At 44.7% G+C, this 22,414-nt stretch overlaps 1 protein-coding gene across 3 annotated transcripts in view; it reads right to left on the reverse strand.

Moving 5' to 3' along the window:
• LOC141736182 (E3 ubiquitin-protein ligase rnf213-alpha-like) overlaps positions 1-22,414 on the reverse strand; it is a 62,328-nt gene that overhangs the window by 31,397 nt on the left and 8,517 nt on the right. For all 3 annotated transcript variants that reach the window (XM_074570004.1, XM_074569993.1, XM_074570012.1), the window contains exons 10-27: positions 21,726-21,924; positions 20,825-20,889; positions 20,066-20,261; positions 19,557-19,676; positions 19,361-19,459; positions 19,007-19,132; positions 18,605-18,809; positions 17,657-17,836; positions 13,989-14,120; positions 11,962-12,539; positions 10,789-10,954; positions 10,376-10,593; positions 9,670-9,807; positions 8,966-9,145; positions 6,590-8,060; positions 5,607-5,800; positions 4,806-4,961; positions 383-3,946 (exon numbers count right to left, since the gene is read on the reverse strand). In XM_074570004.1, coding sequence (XP_074426105.1) covers positions 383-3,946; positions 4,806-4,961; positions 5,607-5,800; positions 6,590-8,060; positions 8,966-9,145; positions 9,670-9,807; positions 10,376-10,593; positions 10,789-10,954; positions 11,962-12,539; positions 13,989-14,120; positions 17,657-17,836; positions 18,605-18,809; positions 19,007-19,132; positions 19,361-19,459; positions 19,557-19,676; positions 20,066-20,261; positions 20,825-20,889; positions 21,726-21,924 — 7,987 coding nt within the window. The remainder of the gene's footprint in view (positions 1-382; positions 3,947-4,805; positions 4,962-5,606; positions 5,801-6,589; positions 8,061-8,965; positions 9,146-9,669; positions 9,808-10,375; positions 10,594-10,788; positions 10,955-11,961; positions 12,540-13,988; positions 14,121-17,656; positions 17,837-18,604; positions 18,810-19,006; positions 19,133-19,360; positions 19,460-19,556; positions 19,677-20,065; positions 20,262-20,824; positions 20,890-21,725; positions 21,925-22,414) is intronic.

Here is a 22,414-nt window from a genome sequence, read left to right on the forward strand (position 1 = left end):
GGACGCTTGGTGGGATCCACACAGCATCACCAGTGGTGCTTGTCACTTGTCTGCAGGCAATGAATGATGCCCTGTGTGTCTTAGCCTTGAACCTCCAGAGCCTTCAAAGTTAGGAGCTGGCACCCACTGCTTGTCTGTTAGCAGATCAACCACATCTGGGTCAAGAGAGAAGCAGAGCCCACCTTGACTGTGGAGGACCACAAGGCAGAAGTCAGGCACATATGTGATACAACCGATGGGGCAGCATCCAAAGAGGACAGGTAGAAGCCCACCACTGTACAACAGTGGAACTTATCCAGTGGCTTAATGGAGGTTGTATGGCAACTTCCCTCTTCTGGAAAATAAGGACCGCTCTCACTGCTTTACACTGAAACACACGTACCTGCAGGCAGAGCCCAGCAGTCCTCCCCTTCCTTGGTTGCTTGTTAACTGTTTCTCCCAAAACACTAACAAGGCTGTTGTGCTTCTGCTTGTGGAAGTACAAGTCTTGGATCTGCTCAGCATCATCCAGATAGGAGTATTTAAGGCGCAGGATGGAGTCAGGAGTTGCACACTGAACAAGTTTCCTTTTGGCAATGGAGAGCACTGTGTCTTCGTAGGGCTCAAGGTCTCCCCAGGACCTGCTCTGAGTGCTCTCCAAAGCAACAGCTGCAGATGTGTCATTGCTGAAACCGATAAAGACATCCTGCTCCTTGGGGCTGAGCTTGGTGGACCAAACGTTGGAGAACTTGCTGCTGTCAATGGAGACAAACAGCCTGGCCCAGGACTGCAGGTTCTGCTTCAGCTGTTGCTGCTGCCAGTTCAGAACAGTGTTCATGTCCAAGCAGTGCTTCTCCAGCCGGTTCAGCAGTGGGGTGGGGAACTGGGTGTAGACTATGTTCTTCTCCTCTATCACAATGAGTCTGAACTCATCCTTCACACAGCTCTTCACTCTGTGAGTGCCAAGACCCAGGTCCACATAGTTATTTCCCCCCAGGCTAACGAAGCACTGGTTGAGTGCATCATAAAGGCTCTCATACAGGTTGTGTATATTTAGAAGAACAACAGGCCTGCCTGTCTCCATGCAGAGCTTCACTCTGCTGACAGACCGGCATACCTGGGAATAATCTTGGTCCTGTGGAAAACCAGAGCCAAATATGATTTCACAGTTCTCAGCATCTATAAGCTGTGTCATCTGGATGATGTGGAAAGCTGCGTGGTTGGTTGTCAGCAGCAGGAGGTATCGAGACGTGAGTCCTGCCTGCTGCTTGCCCATATTTTCCTTCAGCAAAAGAAGTGTGTGGCTGGTTTCCAAATCAGGGGGAAGATACACCTCACTGATGCAGTTTCGGAAGAGCTCAACAGGACTGATATCACTGGAGCCTCCAAAGTTTCTCTGAATGGCCTTTATAATGATCTCCTCTCGAGAGATGCACTTCTTGTCCTGGGTGTAGAAAAGTATCATTTTGATCAAGCTGTAGAAATCACGGAGCCCAAAGAACTCATTTTTTTGTATTTTTAGGACCTTGCAGTAGAATTCTGCCAGCAAAGGGAACAAATACTCAATGCTTTCAAGGTGGGGTTGTGCAGCACAGATGCCCTTTGCAGTTTTAACTAGCTCTTCTTTGCTAGGGTCAGTTCGAAGTACAAGTAGACCTCTGTTCATTTTGGCAGGGTCTAGGGCCCAGTTTGAAATGCCCACAAAGCCAACTTTTTTGTAAGATTCTGGGGTTTCATCATCAACACATCCGCCTTCAAGAAGAGGGTGCAATGTCTTCAGTGGCATCTCTGGTGAGTCTTCTGCAAGGCCGATCTCATCCAGGAGGACCACAGATGCAAACTCATCCAGATTCTTCTCCTTCTGGAACTGTGCACATTGTCGGAAAGTGGAGATGATCGCTTCTGGCTTTGAATAGGGACTACACTGAAAAGACACCAGCTGGATGTCCTTGCATCTTTTGAACAATGGGCTTTTGGACAGCCTGCCCTCCATGGCATCCACAGCAATGGTTTTAGACAGGGATTTTGAGCTTCCTGGCTTCCCAACCAGAAAGAGTGGAACTCGTAGGTCCATGCATATGACTATCATGAAGATGTTTTCCCTCAGAGCATCATTGCGGGCTACTGCCTCAGGAACAGAGAGGTTATCAAGAAATACCTCTTGGCAAAGCTCAATCTCTTGCTGCAGCAGGGATGCAGGGACAGAAAAGCATTTTGCAAGCTCCTCCAGGTAATCTTCGCGGCTCTCCAGAGATACATAATAGCAAGCTCCCACTGAAAGGACCAAGGCCCTTTGTGCATTATTTAAGATTGGCTCCCTTTTGTACTTCTTCTCATCAATCTGAGGAAACAGGAGGTCTCTCAATTTATAAAACCAAAGCATAACGTTCATGCAGCGCTCTATATCCCGAAGACTGGCAACTCTGCATTCGTCTTTCCTCTTCCTGAGAAACTTCTGTGAGGCTGAAATGACACTGGTAAAGATGTCCAAATTTCCAATGGCGATCTTGCCCTTCATGGCGGACTTTACAATCTCTCTGATGTACAGGCTCTGTGTCTTTTCATTGAGCTCTCCAAAATCCCAGACAAGAGGCAATAAGCTGGGTGGAAGGGGCTTGACCCGATACACCAGTTGTCGCAAAGGAATGTAGCCCAGTTTCTCCAGTGTGTCTTCACTTTGGACTCGGTACCCCAAGCCAGCTTTTTCAAGTTTCTTTATAGTTTCCTTGGTGTGCCTTCTGTAAGGGTTGCAAGCAGTTACTACTTTTAAACTGTCAGTGAGAATCTTCTCTCCATTTACACTGCGATCACACAGCACCTCTTTGATTGCAAAGATAGCTTCTGATGTGTTGGCTTCGTCAAAAAAGAGTACAGTATCCACTTTGTGCCTTTCTTCATTGATACGCGCCAGCTCAATTGCCTGCCTAACTTTCTTGTGGATGGTCTTGGAAGTAGTGCCACCATGGACGCGTACCACCACCATGTTCTGAATGTCCCTGCCTGCCCTTTGCAGGCTGCACATGAACTGCACAAGCTTTGTCTTCCCACAACCTGTTTCACCCATGATGATTACAGGGATCCCACACTGGAATCGCAGGTGAATGGCAAGCATCTTCATGGTGTTGTCCAGTGTCAGCTGATACGATTCATCTGGATCTTGGGTGTAGCTCACACCAAAAACTCTGCAGAGGGCCTCCAGCTGCATTGTTCTGGGCAAGTCTTCAAACTTCTTATTGAAAGGAACATGCTGGGCTTTCAAAGTGCGATATAACTTAGCTTTGATAACATTCCTTTCCAAAACAGCTCGAGAATGGGCATCAATAGCATCCAAGTTATTGCTGATGTGGAAACCCAAGAACTCCATGGAGTCATTGTCTGCATGGAAGACTATATAGGGGTGTGACTCTCGTTCCCATTTTCGTCTTAGCTCATACTGTCTGATAATGCTGTTTTCCTCATCATTGCTTTCTGCACTTGCCACACTTTCATCAGAGATGTCAAGAGAAGGCACGGCAAAGTCCTTGGACATGGTGATCATGAACTTTACCACAAATGTTTTAAACCCCTGGAAATCCTCTCCGACTGCTGGGCTACAGAAAACCGATTTCTCACACTTGCTTAGCTGAAAGTTTAGGAAATGAGTGAAGTTGCTAAGCTCGGTCCAGGAAGGGTTGTGTCTCCCACAGTACTCCAGTAAGAGCTTCAGGCACTCTTTCTCTGTCCCCTCAGTCCTTTCAGGGATGAAAAGGAAATGGTCAAGGTCTTCCTCCCTCTTATATCTGCTGAGGTACTGGTAAGACCTCTGGAAAGCTTCACACTTTAACTTGTCTCTGTCAAACTGCTCCTCTTTCATTTCAGGAAGGCAACCAGAGTCGGGGTGCTCCAGCAAGTCAAGTACCCGCATTGGTGATACACATTTCACTGCAGGAAAAAGATCCAGGAACTTTTCTTCTGTTTCACTGGACATCTAAAATAAAGTCAATAAGGAGTGCACAGATTACAATGACGACAGTTGCACAACCTTCTGCATTTGCCTACAGTTCAAGAGCTTTTTTTTCTACACACAAATAGGTCTGGAATCTGGGAAAATCATATGTAGATCAAATTTGTCCAAGCCTGCATGAATATTCCTAGACGGATATATACTGATGTGCCCGTACCCTGTAAGGTCCTGGTGCTGAGTGGATGTCCAATGAAAAGCTAGAATAGAGCAAACATGATTATGTGCACCCACCAAATGATCTGCCAAACAGACAGGTTTCAGCGCAGGGTACTCTCCATCTTCACAATGTCTTTCACTTCCAAATACTTGGCCAGACTCACCTTGCACCTGTGTCAACCTGGCAAAGGAAGCACACACAGCCCCCTTTGGCAGGGACCCTCACAGATTTATGACCCATACCACGAAAAATCAAATTTCATTTGTTCTAAGCTGATCTTGTTAACATTGTTTAATGCTTCTGGTTCTTGTGCTGGAAGAGAGGGTGGATGCTTGCTCCCCATTCACCCTCTCCAGGCCACTCAGGATGTTCTAACTCTCCATCATATCCCTCATTTCCTCTTTTAGAATGTCCTCCCTCATTTCTCATATGGGAGACTTCTATTATTTTTTGAATATGTGGGATGTCTGTTACACCAGGAATGAACTGAAGAAAGCCCCGAGCCCCACACAGCACCTTACGTTTCCTGTCCAGAGTAGACACATGGTGAGACTGCTCGTTTCTATGTAGATAAGCCATCACTCCAATACTGCAGATGAAGACCTGGTTATGTTAACCTCCTCCCTTACTATTCCTCTGACCTGCACATCATCCCCAAATCAGTACCTCTTGTTTCCTTGTTCTGATAACACTTTTCCCTTTTGCCAGGTACTCAATCAAGTAAAGATGAGAGGATTTGCACTTCCAGACCAAGCCGTTGGGACTCTGGATGTGTCTGAGGATGCATAGGTCAATCAGCAGCCGATAGAGACCTGTTGACACCTGACAGGGAAGAAACATTTGAAAATTGGTGAAAGATATGCCTATCAAAACACACTTACTCCACTACCCATGGCAGGTAGTAGTACCTGCAGCCAGACTACAGCTTTGCTCCCATTCTTGTGCAGGATTGCTATTCTAGCACACACTGAGACAGCTGCAACTGTTAATATGATCAGATGCTCAGTACTTCATAGCCTTCTGAGGTAGGACTAGGTCATCTGGATTCACCCTCTGCCCTAAGCCCACTACCTTTTATTTAAATAAAGCCTTCCAGAGGGGTATCAGACTGGATGTGAGTTGGAGAATCTGTTCCTTCTTCTCCCTGTATATGAGGGCTTCTATGTCTAACCTGATTTGTTTGAGTTCAGCCATCCTCCAGTACCCTACACTCTGATTGATACCAGTGTAGGAGGAAAGATTGCTTTTATGAAATGGGACCCATTTCACACAGCTTCCACATCTGTGGGCATGGAACAAGGAAAATGCAGGCACCTAAGCTTCCAAACTGTACCCAGAACTCCTGTTGTCCACTTTAACTTTTAAGCACCTGCTGCTACTACTTTAGATGAGAATAAGCCATTCTTCTCTAAAAGAGCCTGTGAGGTCTTGGACACTCCACCTTCAACCACCAAGACAAAGACTCACCGCTGGTGACACATCAATGTGGAAGACGGTGGGTTGAGTTTCAGTCGGGAATTCTTCAACAGAGAGTAGCTCCTCCAGAAGGAACTGGAAATCAATCTCTGACTCCATCAGCCTAATGGTTTTGTGAACCATTGGTAAATCACCCAGCTGGGCACGGATCTTTTGGACAGTATTGTCCACAAACAGAGACTTACCTAAGGAACAGAAGAGACAGCCAAGATTCACCTTTGCAGTCAGTCTGCCCTTTTACATGCACGGGACATTTTTTCTCCCAATATCTCAATTCCCTCCAAATTGAGTGGCCAACTCTTAACAGCCTCTTTAGAACAATACCTGGGACCAGGTCCCAGTCACGAGGGATATCCTCCAAGTCTGTGCTCAGAATTTTAGCAGTATGGCTCATTGCAAGACAGAACTCATGCCCTGACTCCAGCCCCGTGAGGCTACCAGTACAGACATAGCCAAAAGGCCTGGATCCTGACCAACTTGCCTCTGATGTGCCCTACAAAATGTCAGAAAACCTTGCTGTCTAAAGAGACATGTCTTGAAAGGTTTCGGAAATGGTAGGAAGCATGAAACATCCTGCTGAGGCTTGCAAAGGGCCTACAGAACACTTGTTCCATCCTGGAATGGCAGGTGGAGGCCACTTGGGCTAGCCTGTGGTCTTTCAGAGGACATCTGGGCTTATTTAGGCAACTGACTCCCATTCTGATGGGAGTCTTGATTCTTGCTCTTTCCCATAGTCTCACACCACTACTTATTTCTCTCTAGATTGGACAACTGTAGCCCCCTGAAGCTTGTGTTTTCTAGGCTGTGTTGTCATTCCCCTTTGGACCCTTTCCAGGTGGCCTAAAATCCCTCTTGAAATTCACTACCCAAACCTAAACATATGAGGAGGGTGGAGGGCTCTCCATTGCATGCCAGTTTCCTCTCAAGGCCTCCTGGTCTGAGACATGACTGACAGTAGGACTACTAACACCTACCCATTCCTGCTTGATTTGAAAATATGAACTTCACGTTCTGCTGATAAGGCTCTTCGAAGGCCTGAGCAACAGGGGCCGTTCCACAAGGCACTTTGAGATGTGTGCTCAGGTAGGCCTGGATTTCTGTCTTAGAACAGCATGGGATAGTAACTTTGTAGGTGTCGAAGGCTGTGATAACATAAGAATTGTGAGCTTTGGCATTGCAAAAGATAATGAACCTGTAGTCAGGGACTGTAGAAGATTGCAGCAAGCGGAAGAAGTGGAACTCCAGTTGTTTGGAAACTTTGTACACTAATTTCTCAGCACCCAGCAAACAGTAGATTTTCTGGTTTTGTGAATCAGATGAAAGAGCTCTCCTAACAATCAGCTCCACTTCTTCCTCCGTTGTGTCAGGTGTGCACACCAGGACCTCATCATATGTTGGGAGGGGTTCTGTCTCGGTGTGCCTGTAAATGGAGAGCATGTAGAGTAACATTTCCTCTTCTTTACACATGATGAGAGAAGGTTTCCTGGCTTCAAGGCCTACTGGTAAACTTCTCTTGATACATGTGGTTTCAAGAGCTGCTAATTGCTTCAGTGTTTCACCGAAGACATCCAGGCTGATGTATTTGTCTGACACAAGGCCAGTGAATTTCTTACAGTAAGCATCCCAGAGCAGATTCACCTTGTCACAGATGGATGGCAAACTCTCAAAGGAAGTAGTTAGTTCATCTTTAGCAAGAGAGCTAAAAGTTGCCTGGTCGACATCTCTGTTCTTGTTTTTAAACTTCCTTGACTTCTGCAGAAACGCTTCTCGCTGTTCATCATATAATTTGCTCAGGTTTTCAACCTCTTCCTTGTCATCACCTCGTTCAAAGGCAAAATTCATCAGCTTCTGCTCTGTAATGTCAGAATTTTGAAGGCAGCTCTGCAGGGCTGCCTTTGCCACTGACGTATCGTAGCCAGATTCAGCCAGGCTTTTGATGAGCTGGGGAAAACGAATGACATAGTCATGCCAGGTAACGGACCCATTGCCTCCTGCTGATGTGTTGACAGAGTCAAGTGGAGTCATGAGGGCTTGCTCCAGGGCTTTTCTAATATCTTCTGCTTTAATGTCATGCTTTATGACAGAAAGCCTATTAAGAATCTGTGGCTCTATTACACTATTGTGGGCTTTGGCCAGTTGGCTACATAAACAGAAGAGCTGGTGTGCAGTGAACAGGTTGAGATGACGGTAGGTGTCCCTTTGAGTCTCCAGATATTTCTTCCACTCTACCAGGCAGTGCTCCATTGCTTTGCAAAGGCCATCCAGCTCCTCCAGGACAGGTCTGGTGCTCTGAACAAGGATGCCAGCAATTCCAAATTCTGTGTAAACTTTTACTCTGCTTTGAGGATTGCAATAGATGTCAGCCTTCCAGTCTATGAAGAGGATATTGCCAACACTGAGAAGCTGCAGGTACAACTTTCCAACCATTTGAACTTTTTCCAGGATCTGTAACATGCCACAGACAAAATAGGGAAATGGATTATCATGTGTTTTCAACAGCTACTGAATACTTCTCACATTACATTTTCTTCCAAAGATCTATTAAAACCTGTTAAGCAGAACCCCCCCCCCCCAAACTTATTTGACTCAATTTTTATGTACAGCTTCTTCTCAGGATACATTTCTTAGCCAAGGACATGACCTAGAAGTGCATGTTTTCCTGCTACTCTTCAAAAAGTTTTTCTGCTACTCTTCAAAAACACTGGTTCCATGTAGCACATGTCTACTGGGGGAAGGAGGTCCATAGATGAAGGACAGCTCCATTGTCTCACCCCTAAAGATTATGATGAACTGTATCACAACCTCAGAATCACCACCTTTGAAATATTTGGCTCTTGTGAGGTTTCTTCATTTCTGACTGAAGCACTACACTGCCTACAATTGAGATAGCAAACAGCTGAAGCGGTTCCTAAGGTATGTAAGAGAACACCTCACTTCAAACACCTGAATAAATTGCATAGGAAATAATGAAAAGGTATTTTTGGTATGTGAAGCATCTGGCTTGCAGTGGGACTTCCATCACACCCCTGTAGCTTCCTGTTTCTCTTCATTCACCGCAGCAGGAGCTTAGATGGCTTGCTTGGGTAGAGATATACATATAATTAACATGCAGGCGAGGCCAAGATCTCAGAGAGTCAGACTTCTACACACTCCATCATCATCACATTGCAAGAGAATGTGTGTATTTATAATTTGCCTTACACGTGAGATCTGGGAGTCTTCTACCTCTATTCTTGAAGAGTCAGAGCTAAAGGTGAAGGATGAGTCTCCATGAAAGAATTCTAGCAAAAAATCCCAAGCCTTATGGCCACTGTTTTCCAAGCACATATTGGTGTTGCATTGTGGCTTACCTCCACAAAGCGGTTTGCCTCCTCTCTGCCTTGCTCAGCTTTGGTGGTGATCAACATAAGCTTGTTCTGGAGCTCTGTGAGCTGAGCCAGGTTGTATTGTTTAGCATTCTGATCTGTCTGAGATTCTTCCTCTGTGGTGTCCTTCAGCAGTAGCACTGAAACACAGTCCTCAAGGGCAGCCTGGAAAGCAGGTAAGAGGATTAGCCCCGCTCTACTTCTTCTCTATGTAATTCCCCATCCTTGTGCAATGGATCTTCAAGAATAGTAGCGCATCCCTGCATATCACAGCCAAACATAAAGTTTTCCCATGTCTTAAGATGCAGATCATTCTTTCCCCCTTCTGTTGTGCAGGGCTCACTCTTTCAGAGTATGCTGCAAGCACCACTCTCCATGAACAATTGAGCAGCAGTTCTCATTTTAAATCTTTCCCTTTCCTTTTTTCACTTTCTGAGTGATCAGAAGACTTCTTTTTGGTATTAAAATATTGCTTCCTCTCCTCCCTGGGGACAAAAAAAGCCTGTTTTGCCTTGAAAATTACCAAGGCTTAATGGAAAATGTGACATGAGGTTGTGCTTCTTTCAAACCTGACTAGAGATGTATTGGCTAGCTGACATACTACTTAGAAATGGATTTCAAGCATGTTAATTTATTTGGGCAGAAACAATCCCCCGAAAAGCACTCTTCAAAGTGTGGAGAACCATTACCTTGAATTTTTGAGGTGCTGAGATGACAAAAATCCCTCTGCTGTTGATATCTCTGGCTTGAGAGATTGAGGAACGCTTTATGGAGCCATGACAGTCATGAACCATCTTGATCCACTCTCTGTTATCACAAGAATCCTTCTGTTAAAGAAAAAACCAACACAAGAGAATGAAACCTCTATAAGGATGATTTGGGAAAGAGTGGGGTTTCTTGTGCCTGCTGTGGCTGAAAGGACAAAGCACAGCTGTTGCACGTAAATCTGCATCTACCTTACTAACTTTCTGAACCCCAAAGCCAGTGAGTAAGTATTTTGTGAAGCTGCTATTCTCTGCCAGTCTTTGGCAATTTGGAAGAAGGGTGTCAGTGGAATGGTATCCTGAGTAGGATGCTACAGTTTTTGTGGAGAGAATTATTCAAGACAACCCTAGACTAGACTTTACTAAAACACAGAGCATTGGATTCTCTTTCTTCTGCAAGTGACACCTAATGGGTCTCCTCCATTTGCCCTCACACAGGCATTTGAGGTCTTTTAAGGTGTTCCAACTGGACTTCAGTCCCAAAGAGCACAGATTTCTTATAGGTCTTGCCTTATATCCACTACGCCCACTTGGATGTCTTGTCGCTCCTATGGCATGGCACCAGACTTTGACAATTCTTTCTTCCAGTACACATCCAATTAATTTTGGAACATGGGATTTGCAGACTCACCAACTTCTTGGGCAGATTATTGTCTTTTTCAGTGGCTTCACTGATGAATGATAGGGCTGCAAAGAACTGTTCAAATCCAGATGTGGGTCTCAGGTCAAATATAATGGGTGCTGAAGCAGCCATGGCATCACGGAAGAACCGCACTTTGTCAATATCTCTGTCATTTTCACCTGCAGAAATTGACGCCAGGTCCACAAATACAGGGATTTCTGTTTTATCTGAAAAAAAACCCCAACAAATAAAAGATCCAAAACCGAACCACACCGTTGAGGAGTTTCATAGCTGACTCATAGTTGAGGAGTTCACATAGTTGATTCATGCAATGCCTCTGGCTGTTGTGACAAGTAGGGACAACGTGATCCCTTTCTATTGCCTCTCTTATCTGATGACTATTACATCCAAGTACAACTCACCTTTTATTACAGTTTTGATCCAGGAGACAAAGCCTTTCCTTGTGCATTCAAGTAGTACCCTCAAAAAGTCCAGCGTCTCTTCTGGAAGGTTGCTCAAACTATTTTTCACCTTCATTAAATCCGGGGTAATGTAATCAAGTCTCTGATTCCTGAATTCTGTCTCTTCCTGGAAAAAAACATTAAGACATACTGGTGTGTGTCCCTTGGTAAAAGAAGAGGGAAGGTAAGCTCTGCCTCTGCCCCACACATCAAAGTTTCATCAGCCACTCAGGGTATTTTCTGAAGGCTTAGCTCCCCAGAGACCTCCATTCCTCTCATCCAATCTATTTCATAAGCCTGGTTTGGCTATTTAAGTACAAGTCCCTGCAGCAGAGGCACAGAGCCATGATATAAATCTTGTCTAACATCTGCATTGAAGTCCTGATCACTAAAAGGACCTTTCCACAAAATTTATAAGGTCTGCTCCAATTTTAAATTTCTGGGGAAACCTGTCCAGAACATGGAAAGCTATCCAAAATACAAAAAAGTTACAGAACACCCAGCTGCTCCTTGGGAGCAACCCATGCAGTGCCCCATCATTGCTACCATAATAGAAAGGTTATGACAATATGAAACTTTAGCTTTTCCAGGATTGGAGCAATCAGGTTTGGAGACCTGTAAAAAAGAACGTGTGGAAGCCAAATGAAGAATTACTGGAGTTGGTAGAGATAATTAGGTTTGGATCTGTTATTTAAGTCCTGGAGTTTTTAACTCCTGGTTCTGCCTGAAACTTTCCGTGGAGGTTGTGGAAGATAATACTTCCCTATATATTCCAAATCACTTGTTGCAGAATTTGGTAGCTGACAGATACAGATGTCTGCATCCGTTGGCCTCACACAGTTGCCTCAGATGCCCTTGGGCATCTCTAATGGCACTGGGAGCTCATTTGCAGACGATCAGGAGTCTGATTAAGGGTGAGCTGAATCGCATTCCTGACTTATAAAGGTGCCAGGCTAAAAGAGAGACTGCTACAGCAGTGAAATTTATATTCCAGAAGAAGAATTCCACTATGTCCAGTATAATTTAGTTAAAAGTTAAGACGCACAAAAGCAGAGGTTTCCCATTCAGATCTGCCAACACAGAAGCCACAAGAGCACTCAGTATAAGCCAGATATCCATGTGTGTTCTACTTACACATTTTGTTAGGTCGCTGAGAATCTGAAAATTTCCATTAAGCTCAAGTGTCTTCCGTAGTTCATCTATCATCTTGGCAGTGTTCACCACTGTAGACAGGGTCAGGTAGTTTTTAATCTTCTCCATGGCAGCATCTACCCAGGCAGCTTCTCCACTCCCTTTCCCTTCGGACATCTCCATAATTTTAAACTCCTTTTTGAGTTGACTCTCATTTGCTAACTGCTTCTCAAAATGGCTCTGCACAGTCCCAAGGGTGATGGAAAAGTCTTTGAGGGATAGATAGGTACTCTGAAAGTCGGCAATGGCTGGCCTATAAATGTTTTCTTGCACATCTTCTATCAAGAGAATTTTGCCTTTAGGCATTGTGGCCTTGATTTGCTCTGCTTTTTTCTTCCACAGTCTCAGAAAATAATTGCTTTCCTCTAAGATATGAATTTTTTTCATCATGTCACTGTATTTAGCAAGGGGGTGCAATCGAGGCATTTTCTTCTCACCATTCATAGAAAATATGCTTACAGACATCTGATCCTTAAAACTTCCTGTTTCACTGATGCTTTTAGACACAGCACTTTTATCCACTAAACAAGATGGAAACAAAAAAAAAATTAGTGCATTTCTCCAGCTAGAAAGATGCTTACCCTCTAAGCATTAAAATATTCTGAACCTGTCTACAACGCCAAAGAGGAGGGGGGTGTGTGCGTGTGCGTTTGTTTCTGACAAAGTTCTTGGGGAAAAACTGAATCCAAGATCAACACAAAAACAAATGGTGGGCAAAATCAGCTACTCCATGATGAGGAAGGGAGCCTTCAAACCAAGGTCTTGAAACTGTGATAGTGTCTATATTGTTAGAAAACAACTCGGGCCTGAAACAGAGGTTGAGGAGGCTTACTCCACCATTTGGCCCACCCCAGCTGGAGAATCACTTCTATTGATTCTTGCACCCAATTGGAGAACTTCAACACTGGGATTTATATAGAATCTTTGAGTCATAGAATCTTCATGGTTAGAAAGGACATTTCAGATCACTGAGTCCAACCATACACACAAAAAACCCCTACAATCCCTGCCACTAGAGCATGCCCTGAAGTACCACATCTAGATGTTTCTTAAACAACTCTAGGGATGGTGACTCAACCACCTCCCTGGGCAGGCTGTTCCAGTGCCTGACCACTCTTTCAGTAAAGTAATTCCTCCTCATATCTAATCTAAACCTCCCCTGCCACAGCTTCAGACCATTTCCTCTGGTCCTGTCATTATTCACCTGGGAGAAGAGGCCAACACCCACCTCTCTCCAACCTCCTTTCAGGTAGTTGTAGAGGGCAATGAGGTCTCCCCTCAGCCTCCTCTTCTCCAAGCTAAACATGCCCAGCTCCCTCAGCCTCTCCTCATGTGACCTGGTCTCCAGACCCCTCACCAGCCTGGTAGCTCTCCTCTGGACATGCTCCAGCACTTCAATGTCCCTCTTGTACAGGGGGGCCCAGAACTGGACACAGTACTCGAGGTGAGGCCTCACCAGTGCCGAGTACAGAGGCATGATCACTTCCCTGCTCCTGCTGGCCATGCTATTCCTGATACAATATGTTCCACGGTGCAGCAGGAAGAGCTCACTGGGTGAGTCTTCCCAACCAATATACACTTCTGCTCCCTTTTGCTATCTCAGTTCTTCTCTTCTAGATCCCAGATTGTTCATTCTGTCTGAAATGCACTTTCCCCCTACAAACACTTGTCAAACTAGGTAATCCAACCTTATATGTCTCTCAGAATAATGAAAAATCTGGCACTGTTTAATCTTCCCCTGTGAAACAGATTTCCCACTATACTGAACTCCTTCTATATAAAAAACCCTACCAGACTTTCCCCATTCCTTTTTTCCTTAAAGACCCCCTGCTTACTCTCTCCTCCCAGCTACTGCTTGGCAGTAGGCAGCTGTGCAGCACCATTTCCTAGTGCTCTTTAGTTTTAGAGACAGCTCCCTGTTCAAGAACCACATAGGAAACCCCATCCTCTCAAATAGAATGGGATGGTACCTCTTATCACATCCTTTATGCTGTTGCACAGATGCAGAAATGAGCATCTCTGCTGTTTCTGCTCTTCCAATTGGTCGTATTCCTCCCTTCTGACTTTCAGCACTGTTGCTATGCAGCTGGAGACAGAAGAATCTGGGGAAAGAAATAAAGAAAAAAACCCATGCCTAGACCTCAGATATAAAGGATTTTTGAGAAAATCACTTGAAAAGGGAGAAGACCTACAGGAAACATAATCACAGACATTAAAAAAATGCATGCTTGAATTCGTACAAAAGGGTGTGTCACTTGATCTAAAAGCAGCATCAACCCAGAGCCATTCTGACTTGATCACAGCCAAAGTCTAAAACACTCTGAGACACATGGATGAATTTTATCATTGCAGAAGAATTTGAAAGACGTTTCTTCCAGGTTTTTGTAAAATATAGGAGGATTTTGGAACTGGCCTGTGACCTTGAAGGTTATTTTGTAACCAGCATAAACAGCAACAGGTAAAAAAACCCTTAGCACGCTAAACTAAACTAATCTGAGTGGTGTAGTCGACATGCCTAAGGGATGGGATGCCATCCAGAGGGACCTGGGCAAGCTCCAGAAGTGGGCCCATGTGCACATCATGAGGTTCAACAAGGCCAAGTGCAGGGTTCCCCCCTGGATCAGGGCAACCCCCAGCATCAACACAGGCTGGGTGATGAAGGGACTGAGAGCAGTCCTGAGGAGAAGGACTTTGGGGAACTGGTGGATGAAAAGCTGGACATGAGCAGACAATGTGCTCTTGCAACCCAGAAAGCCAACTGTATCCTGGGCTGCATCAAGAGAAGTGTGGCCAGCAGGCTGAGGGAGGTGATGCTGCCCCTCTGCTCTGCTCTGCTCTTGTGAGACCCCATCTGGAGTACTGTGTCCAACTCTGGGGCTCCCAGTACAGGAAAGACGTGGACCTGTTAGAGGTGAGTCCAGAGGAGGGACACAAAAATAATCAGAGGATTGGAGCAACTCTCCTATGAGGACAAGCTGAGAGAGGTGGGGTTGTTCAGCCTGAAGAAGAGAAGGTGCCAGGGACAGCTTATAGTCCTTTCAGCCTTTCAGTACTCAAAGGGGGCTTATAAGAAAGATGAGGACAGGCTTTTTAGCAGACTTGTTGCAATAGGACAAGGGGTAATGGCTTTAAAGTAAAAGAGGGTAGATTTAGACTAGGTATAAGGAAAAATATTTTTACATGATTGTGGTGAAACACTGGCACAGATTGCCCAGAGAGGTGGTAGATGGAAACATTCATGGTCAGGTTGGACGGGGCTCTGAGCAACCTGATCTAGTTGAAGATGTCCCTGCTTATTGCAGGAGGATTGGACTAGATGTCCTTTAAATGTCCCTTCCAACCCAAACCATTTTATGATTCTATGATTCTAATAACACAAATACAATTCTATAAATAAATCATAAGAACACCACAATATTTTAATTGCTATCAATTGTACAGCAGAATATTGTTTTCTGTCCATCATAGCATTTAACAGGGCTTAAAAATATTTTCTTTATTCAGCTTTTCGATTTTTTGCCTTTGTGTTTATTCTCTTGCAGAGAATTTTTGGTTTTCAAAGAATCACAGAATGGTCGGGGTTGGAAGGGACCTCTGGAGATTATCTAGTCCAACCCCCCTGCCAGAGCAGGGTCACCTAGAGCAGGTTGCACAGGAACACGTCCAGGCGGGTTTTGAATGTCTCCAGAGAAGGAGACTCCACCTCCTCTCAGCCTGTTCCAGTGCTCTGCCACCCTGAAAGTAAAGAAGTTCCTCTTTATGTTTAGGCGGAACTTCCTATGCTCAAGTTTGTGCTCGTTACCTCTTGTCCTGTCACTGGGCACCACTGAAAAGAGCCTGACCCCATCCTCCTGACACCCACCCTTTAGGTACTTATAAGCATCGATAAGATCCCCCCTCAGTTCTTCTCCAGACCAAAAAGACCCAAGTCCCTCAGCCTTTCTTCATAAGAGAGATGTTCTGGTCCCCTAATCACCTTCATAATGCTTTACTGTAGCGTCTCCAGCAGTTCCCTGTCCTTTTTGAACCAGGGAGCCCAGAACTGTGATGCGGCCTCACCAGGGCAGAGTAGAGGGGCCAGATAACCTCCTTGACCTGCTGGCCACACTCTTCTCGATGCACCCCAGGATGCCATTGGCCTCCTTGGCCACAAGGGCACATTGCTGGCTCATGGTCATCCTGTTGTCCACCAAGACTCCCAGGTCTTTTTCCACAGAGCTGCCCTCCAGCAGGTCAGCCCCCAACCTGTACTGGTGCATGGGGTTATTCCTCCCCAGGTGCAGCACCCTACACTTGCCCTTGTTGAATTTCATAAGGTTCCTCTTTGCTCAACTTTCCAGCCTGTCCAGGTCTCACTGCATGGCGGCACAGCCTTCTGGTGTCTCAGCCACCCCTCCCAGCTTTGTGTCATCAGCAAACTTGCTGAGGGTGCACTCTATCCCCTCATCCAGGTCATTGATGAATATATTGAAGAGGACTGGACGCAGTACTGACCCCTGGGAAACACCACTTGTCATTGACCTCCAACTAGACTCTGTGCCCCTAATCACGACCCTCTGAGCTCTATCTTTCAGGCATTTTTCAATCCACCCCACTCTCCATTCATCTAACCCACACTTCCTAAGCTTCCCTACGAGGATGCTGTGGGAGACCACGTCAAACGCCTAGCTGAAGTCAAGCAAGACGACATCCACTGCCCTCCCCTCATCTATCCATCCAGTCTTGCCATCATAGAAGGCTATCAGGTTAGTCAGACATGATTTCCCCTTGGTGAATCCTTGTTGACTACTTCTGGTAGCTTTCTTTTCCTCCACATGCCTTGAGATGACACCCAGAACGAGCTGTTCCATCATCTTTCCAGGGATGGAGGTGAGGCTGACAGGCCTGTAGTTTCCTGGGTCTTCCTTCTTGCCCTTTTTGAAGGCTGGAGTGACATTGGTTTTCCTCCAGTCCTCAGTAACCTCGCCTGTTCTCCAGGACCTTTCAAAGATGATGAAGAGCGACCCAGCAATGACTTCCGCCAGCTCCCTCAGCACTCGTGGGTGCATCCCATCGGGGTCCATGGACTTGTGGACATCCAGTTTACTTAATTGATCTCTAACTTGATTCTCCTCAACTGAGGGAAAGCCTTCCTTTGTCCAGGCTTTCTCTGTTACCTCCAAAGTCTGGGACTCCCGAGGGCTGGCCTGAGCAGTAAAGACTGAAGCAAAGAAAGCATTCAGTGACTCCGCCTTCCCTGCATCCCCTGTCACCATGGCACCTGTCTCATTCAACAGCAGGCCCACATTTTCTCTAGTTTTCCTTTTGCCTCCAATATACTTGAAGAAACCCTTCCTGTTGACCTTGATGTCCCTTGCCAGGTTTAATTCCAAGAAGGCCTTGGCTTTCCTTGTTTCATCCCTGCATACTCTGATGACATTCTTGTAATCTTCCCAAGTGGTCAGTCCCTTCTTTCACTTACTGTAAACTTCCATCCTCTTTCCAGGTATGGAGGTGAGGCTTTATATTTTTCTTTATATTTTTCTTTATATTTTAGATACCTTTCCAATAAATATATTTTTTATTTGCCCCATTGAATAGGAAACACCCCACGTGGAACTACTGTTTTGAGAAATAAATTTGGAAACTGTGAGCTTACCGCAGATACAGAGTATATTCTGAAATCGCCCTTGGTATTGCAAGATGATGTTCAATATGTTGCAGGGGATGTCTCCTGAGAAAATGTGGTGTCTCAAAAAACAGAAGAAGTCGGAAAACTTGTACAGCAGGTTTCTTGCTTTTTCACTGATCTGATTTTGAAGCTTGTCTTTTGATTTTTCTGTAAAAGAGATGAAATCTAGTGATAGAACGGTGCTTTTCAAAGCAGCAGTTTCCCCACTGGATTTATTTTTAACATACATCCCCAGGAAGAGTTAGCAGCATCGCAGCACCCTGCCTCCAAGCCATGAATGGCAAGGGGATGTTACAACCATCTTTGCGGACTGCACAGATTTCTTTGTTTTCGAATTAAGTGGCCAACACTAGCATATCAGAAAAAATGTTGCTTTGTTCCCAGTCAACGTAAAATAGCATTTTTCAATTGGTTCAGGTACATAAAAACCAAAATGCGTATTTAGAGGACCCTGCTTCATGCTGGAGACAAACCTCTGGGGTGCTTTACAATTTGTATTTCTGTTATTTTTTTCATTTTCAGAGACTAATTTTTGTTTTAATATCTTTCATTTAAAAAATGAAACACTTCCCATGAATGTACAACAAAACATGATTTCAACTGGAAAAAGAAATTGAGACACTTCTTAGTTTCTGAAAAGAAACATAATTTTTCCAGGATCTGTGAATATTTTGTCTCTTTCATTTTGTGTTGGCAAAAAACTTGGCAGATGTTTGAAGAGAGCTGGTGAAACCACATATTCTTTTCTAGCAAAAGAAAGGACTTGATTGCAAACTTCACCCAGCTCCATGGCTGAACTTTTTTTGGTGTGGGATTTCAATGATACATGTATCAGATGTTGTTTGGCTTTCAGAGCCCATAAAAGCACACTGTCAAAACAAGAATTTAAAAAAAGCCACTCTGTGGGGAACTCACCACCAATGCAGAGGAGATCATAGATCACGGAAGAGCTGAGCAACTCTGTGAGAACTGGGCCCGTGCTGTCAACAAATCTGTCTACTTTTTCCAATGTGCTCATCTTGTCTGAGAATATTTTCTCAACAACAGCAGAAAGCACTTTCCTGGCGGTTGACCTGTTTGTCTTGAGGAGTTTGGAAACCATTTCTCCTAACATGGGGTCCTGTAAGGACAAGAAATTTCTCCTCTTAGTTGTAAATGGGTTTTGGAGAACCTATACCCTTACAGAAAATTCCTCTCCCACTCCATTAACCCACTGAAGGCCAAATAAGCACAGCTAGCAAAGTGGGTTAGATCAGCGGGGTAGGAGGTAGAAACTCTCAGTTGTGTAAGAAGGGAGTTTAGACAGAAAGTCTGTACCTCACTTGTCTCCAAGTATTTAATCCTTTGAACGACTACATCTGTAAAGCAGCTCTCCAGATTTGTATTCCAACACTTGCCCTTCATGAATTCCTGGTAGAATTCCATAACTTTTCTGCCCTCTACCTGCAGGAATGAAATGCTTAAGCTGCAGTTGCTTTCTTGGGCCTTGCCAAATATCATTGGTTTCTCACCTTGGTGGAGGAGTTATGCCCCTCTACACCAGCAAGGAGCTGGCTGCTTCAGCTCCCATCAGCCAAACACTGACTGGGACGAAATAGAGCATCCTGGGGTCAGGAGCATCTGGGGTCTGAGCATCACCCCCCTTCTTGGAGTTAAGTAACCATAACTTACTTTCTCCAGCCACCTTTCAACTATGCTGTATATCAGCCTTTGCCATTTCTGGGTCCATTCCACACACAGGATCTCAAACGAGAACAGCTCGTGACACATCTGTGACAGAAAAGCAAAGCTGGTCAACTGGGCCTCAAGGTACAGACAGACCTTCCAGGGTGAGTTGTTATCCCTTGTGTGGGTTCTTGCTACTCACACTGATGTTCTTCAGGAACTGTCTATTTAACATGGATGGCCGTGGCAAGGATTTTTCCAGCCAACCCTTGATGTGACCTGCAAACTCACTGAATCTTCCTGAGTCAAACTCCTGAAATCCCTTGGGGAATAAAAAAAAGAGAGAATTGGCAGGGAGAGACATTCTTTTTTTCACTCCGGGTTTTGACCCTTAACTGCTGTGTACAGAGTGAAAACAAAGTCCTTCCCACAGCTATCAAGGTCCTCCAAGAAGAGGCTTGCACACTCTGAGATGCTACCAGCTTTGGTAGCAATTTTTTTGCCACTTCTCTGTCCACGCGAACCCTCCTCATCTGCCCCAGCACAAATTCTGACAAGGTTAGAATAAGTAACTGAGAAAGGTAGCCACATGCTCTGCTGTCACTCCTATAGTTGGCCACATTTGAATGAAGCAAACCTGAACTCCTGGCCCTTCTCAGCTTAAAAGACATGGGTATATGTCTTTGTGAAAGCTATGGGTGTTGTTTTTACCTGATTTGCTTGCAACACATCTGATTTTGCAGCAAACACCTGAAGTATTCGTAGCAGTGACATTATCAAGCTAAATGGCACTGCATGCCAGTGGTTTAAGGAAAACAAAAGAAGTGCATATGTTGAATCCAGACACTTCAAGGCATCCTCCGTAATCGTGGTCTTCATCAGCTGCTCCATACCCCCCAGCAGGCACCTGTGGATACAGAAAAGCACTGTACATCTCTTGTGCTAATTCTAACAATATAATTCAAAAAGCAGTCCACATAGCTTTGAGCTTATCATAGAATCATAGAATCTTCATGGTTGGAAAGGACCTTTGAGATCATCGAGTCCAACCATACATGCACAAAAAACCCCCCTACAATCTCTGTCACTAGAGTGTGCCCTGAAGTGCCAAATCTACACGTTTCTTAAATACCTCTAGGGATGGTGACTCAACCATCTCCCTGGGCTGTCCTTCATTTGCTGGACAATGCTATGCAATCTCAGCCAACCAGAGCCACTTACGTGTCTGAATTTGGCACCAAATCCCACAACAGGAGATCAAGGTATACTGTCTGACAGGACAGATTCCCCTGTGGACCCTCTTCTCACATGATACTCCTCAGGCCCAGAGGGGTTTAAAGGATCATGACATGTAACAAAGAAAATTACTATTACCTCCCTTGTTCTGCTCAACCACAAGCCTAGCCATTCCTTCCCACCTCCTCCACTGAGGTGTCCTAATACTTCTCCTCTCAAAACGTTAGCACTTACAAGTCCTTGAACCAGAGTTCCATCCTTTCAGCAATGTTATTCACAATTCCATTCAAATCCTTTTCCTGAATAGAGGGTAAAAACATACACTGAAAACAACTGTGAAAATCCGTCTGTTCCAAGAGCTGAGGTGGTCTTCTATGAAAACTGGTGTGAAACCTTCAAATAATTATTTTTTACTAATTTTTGATTAAAAAAACCCACAGCACTTCCAAATGGAAAGGCAGATCTAGATCCTATTAAAACAATCACTTCAAACCCCAGCTATCTCCAAGATCTTTGGAGTTCAGAGGATGGTGTGGGAGGGCTTAGCTCGGGTGTTTTTCAAGTACAAATCAGAGTGTGTTGGGGGTAAGCCATATAATAAGCATCAAGAAGTAGACTTTAAGTGGAATTCCTCTCCAGGGCCTCAGAGGATGTTAAAACATTCTAGTTAAAACAGAAGTGAGAATGACAGAAAGTAGGTTCCCACAAACAAGTCCTACTTTTATTTAAAAAAAGGCAAGTTAGAACTTTAAGTTCCTTCTTTCATCCTTTACAGCTTTAAACAAAGTTCCAATTGTTTGATCACCCTGGTGTTCATTTTGGGTACTGCTTTTAGTGGCAGGATATAAAAATTGCTTAAAGATTCTGATTAACATTCACTTGATACAGTATTTGCTAGTCATTTTCCAGCAGGCCAAAAAACAATGAGATCCCCTTGCCCACTTCACTCGAAACATGGGTATTGAGCTCTCACTCCAGGTTTCTATGATCCAACCCCTTTGGATTTGTTGAAAATTTCTTCAGGAGCCACAGAGACTGTCTGGCTCACCTGTACAAAATTGCACAACTTTCCATAACCAAGGACAGAAACACCAACAAGAAGCTGATCTACTACTGTGTGTATTGTCTGCCTTACATGCACTTGGGATGGTTTAGAGACGACTCCAATGATGCGATGGTACACAGTATCCAGAAGGAGATGAGGTGGAAGCTTGATTTGGAGCAGGGGGTCCTTGGTGAAATTCTTCAGTGCCAACATCTCCAAGACTGCTTTTGCCAGTGGAAAGCTGCTTTCAATGAATGACTTGTGAATCTCTATCATTGCCAGGACTTTCCTATGAAAATAGACCATCAACAGCAGATGCATTTTGGAGAATCAGGAGGCCCTTTGTACCATTTTGTGTGCTCCTGTGGCTGGCAAATGTGGCCCTGGACTTAAAGAAGAGGCTGGACACTGAACGGGATATCTGGGATTTCTTAGCAAGTGAATTTACACAGTCAGACTTTTGATTTTTTGAGGATTTTAAAGAAGAAATTCTGTGTTTGAGACTTTCAGTCCAGGGGACACCATCTTAGAATCATAGAATCTTCATGGTTGGAGAGGACCTTTCAGATCATCAAGTCCAACCAAACAACCTACAATCTCTGCCACTAGAGCATGCCCTGAAGTACCACATCTAGATGTTTCTTAAACAACTCTAGGGATGGTGACTCAACCACCTCCCTGGGCAGGTTGTTCCAGTGCCTGACCACTCTTTCAGTAAAGTAATTCTTCCTAATATTTAACCTAAACCCCCCCTGCTACAGCTTCAGACCATTTCCTCT

This window comes from Larus michahellis, chromosome 1 (genome assembly GCF_964199755.1).
Source record: "Larus michahellis chromosome 1, bLarMic1.1, whole genome shotgun sequence".
Classification (NCBI taxonomy): Eukaryota; Metazoa; Chordata; class Aves; order Charadriiformes; family Laridae; genus Larus; species Larus michahellis.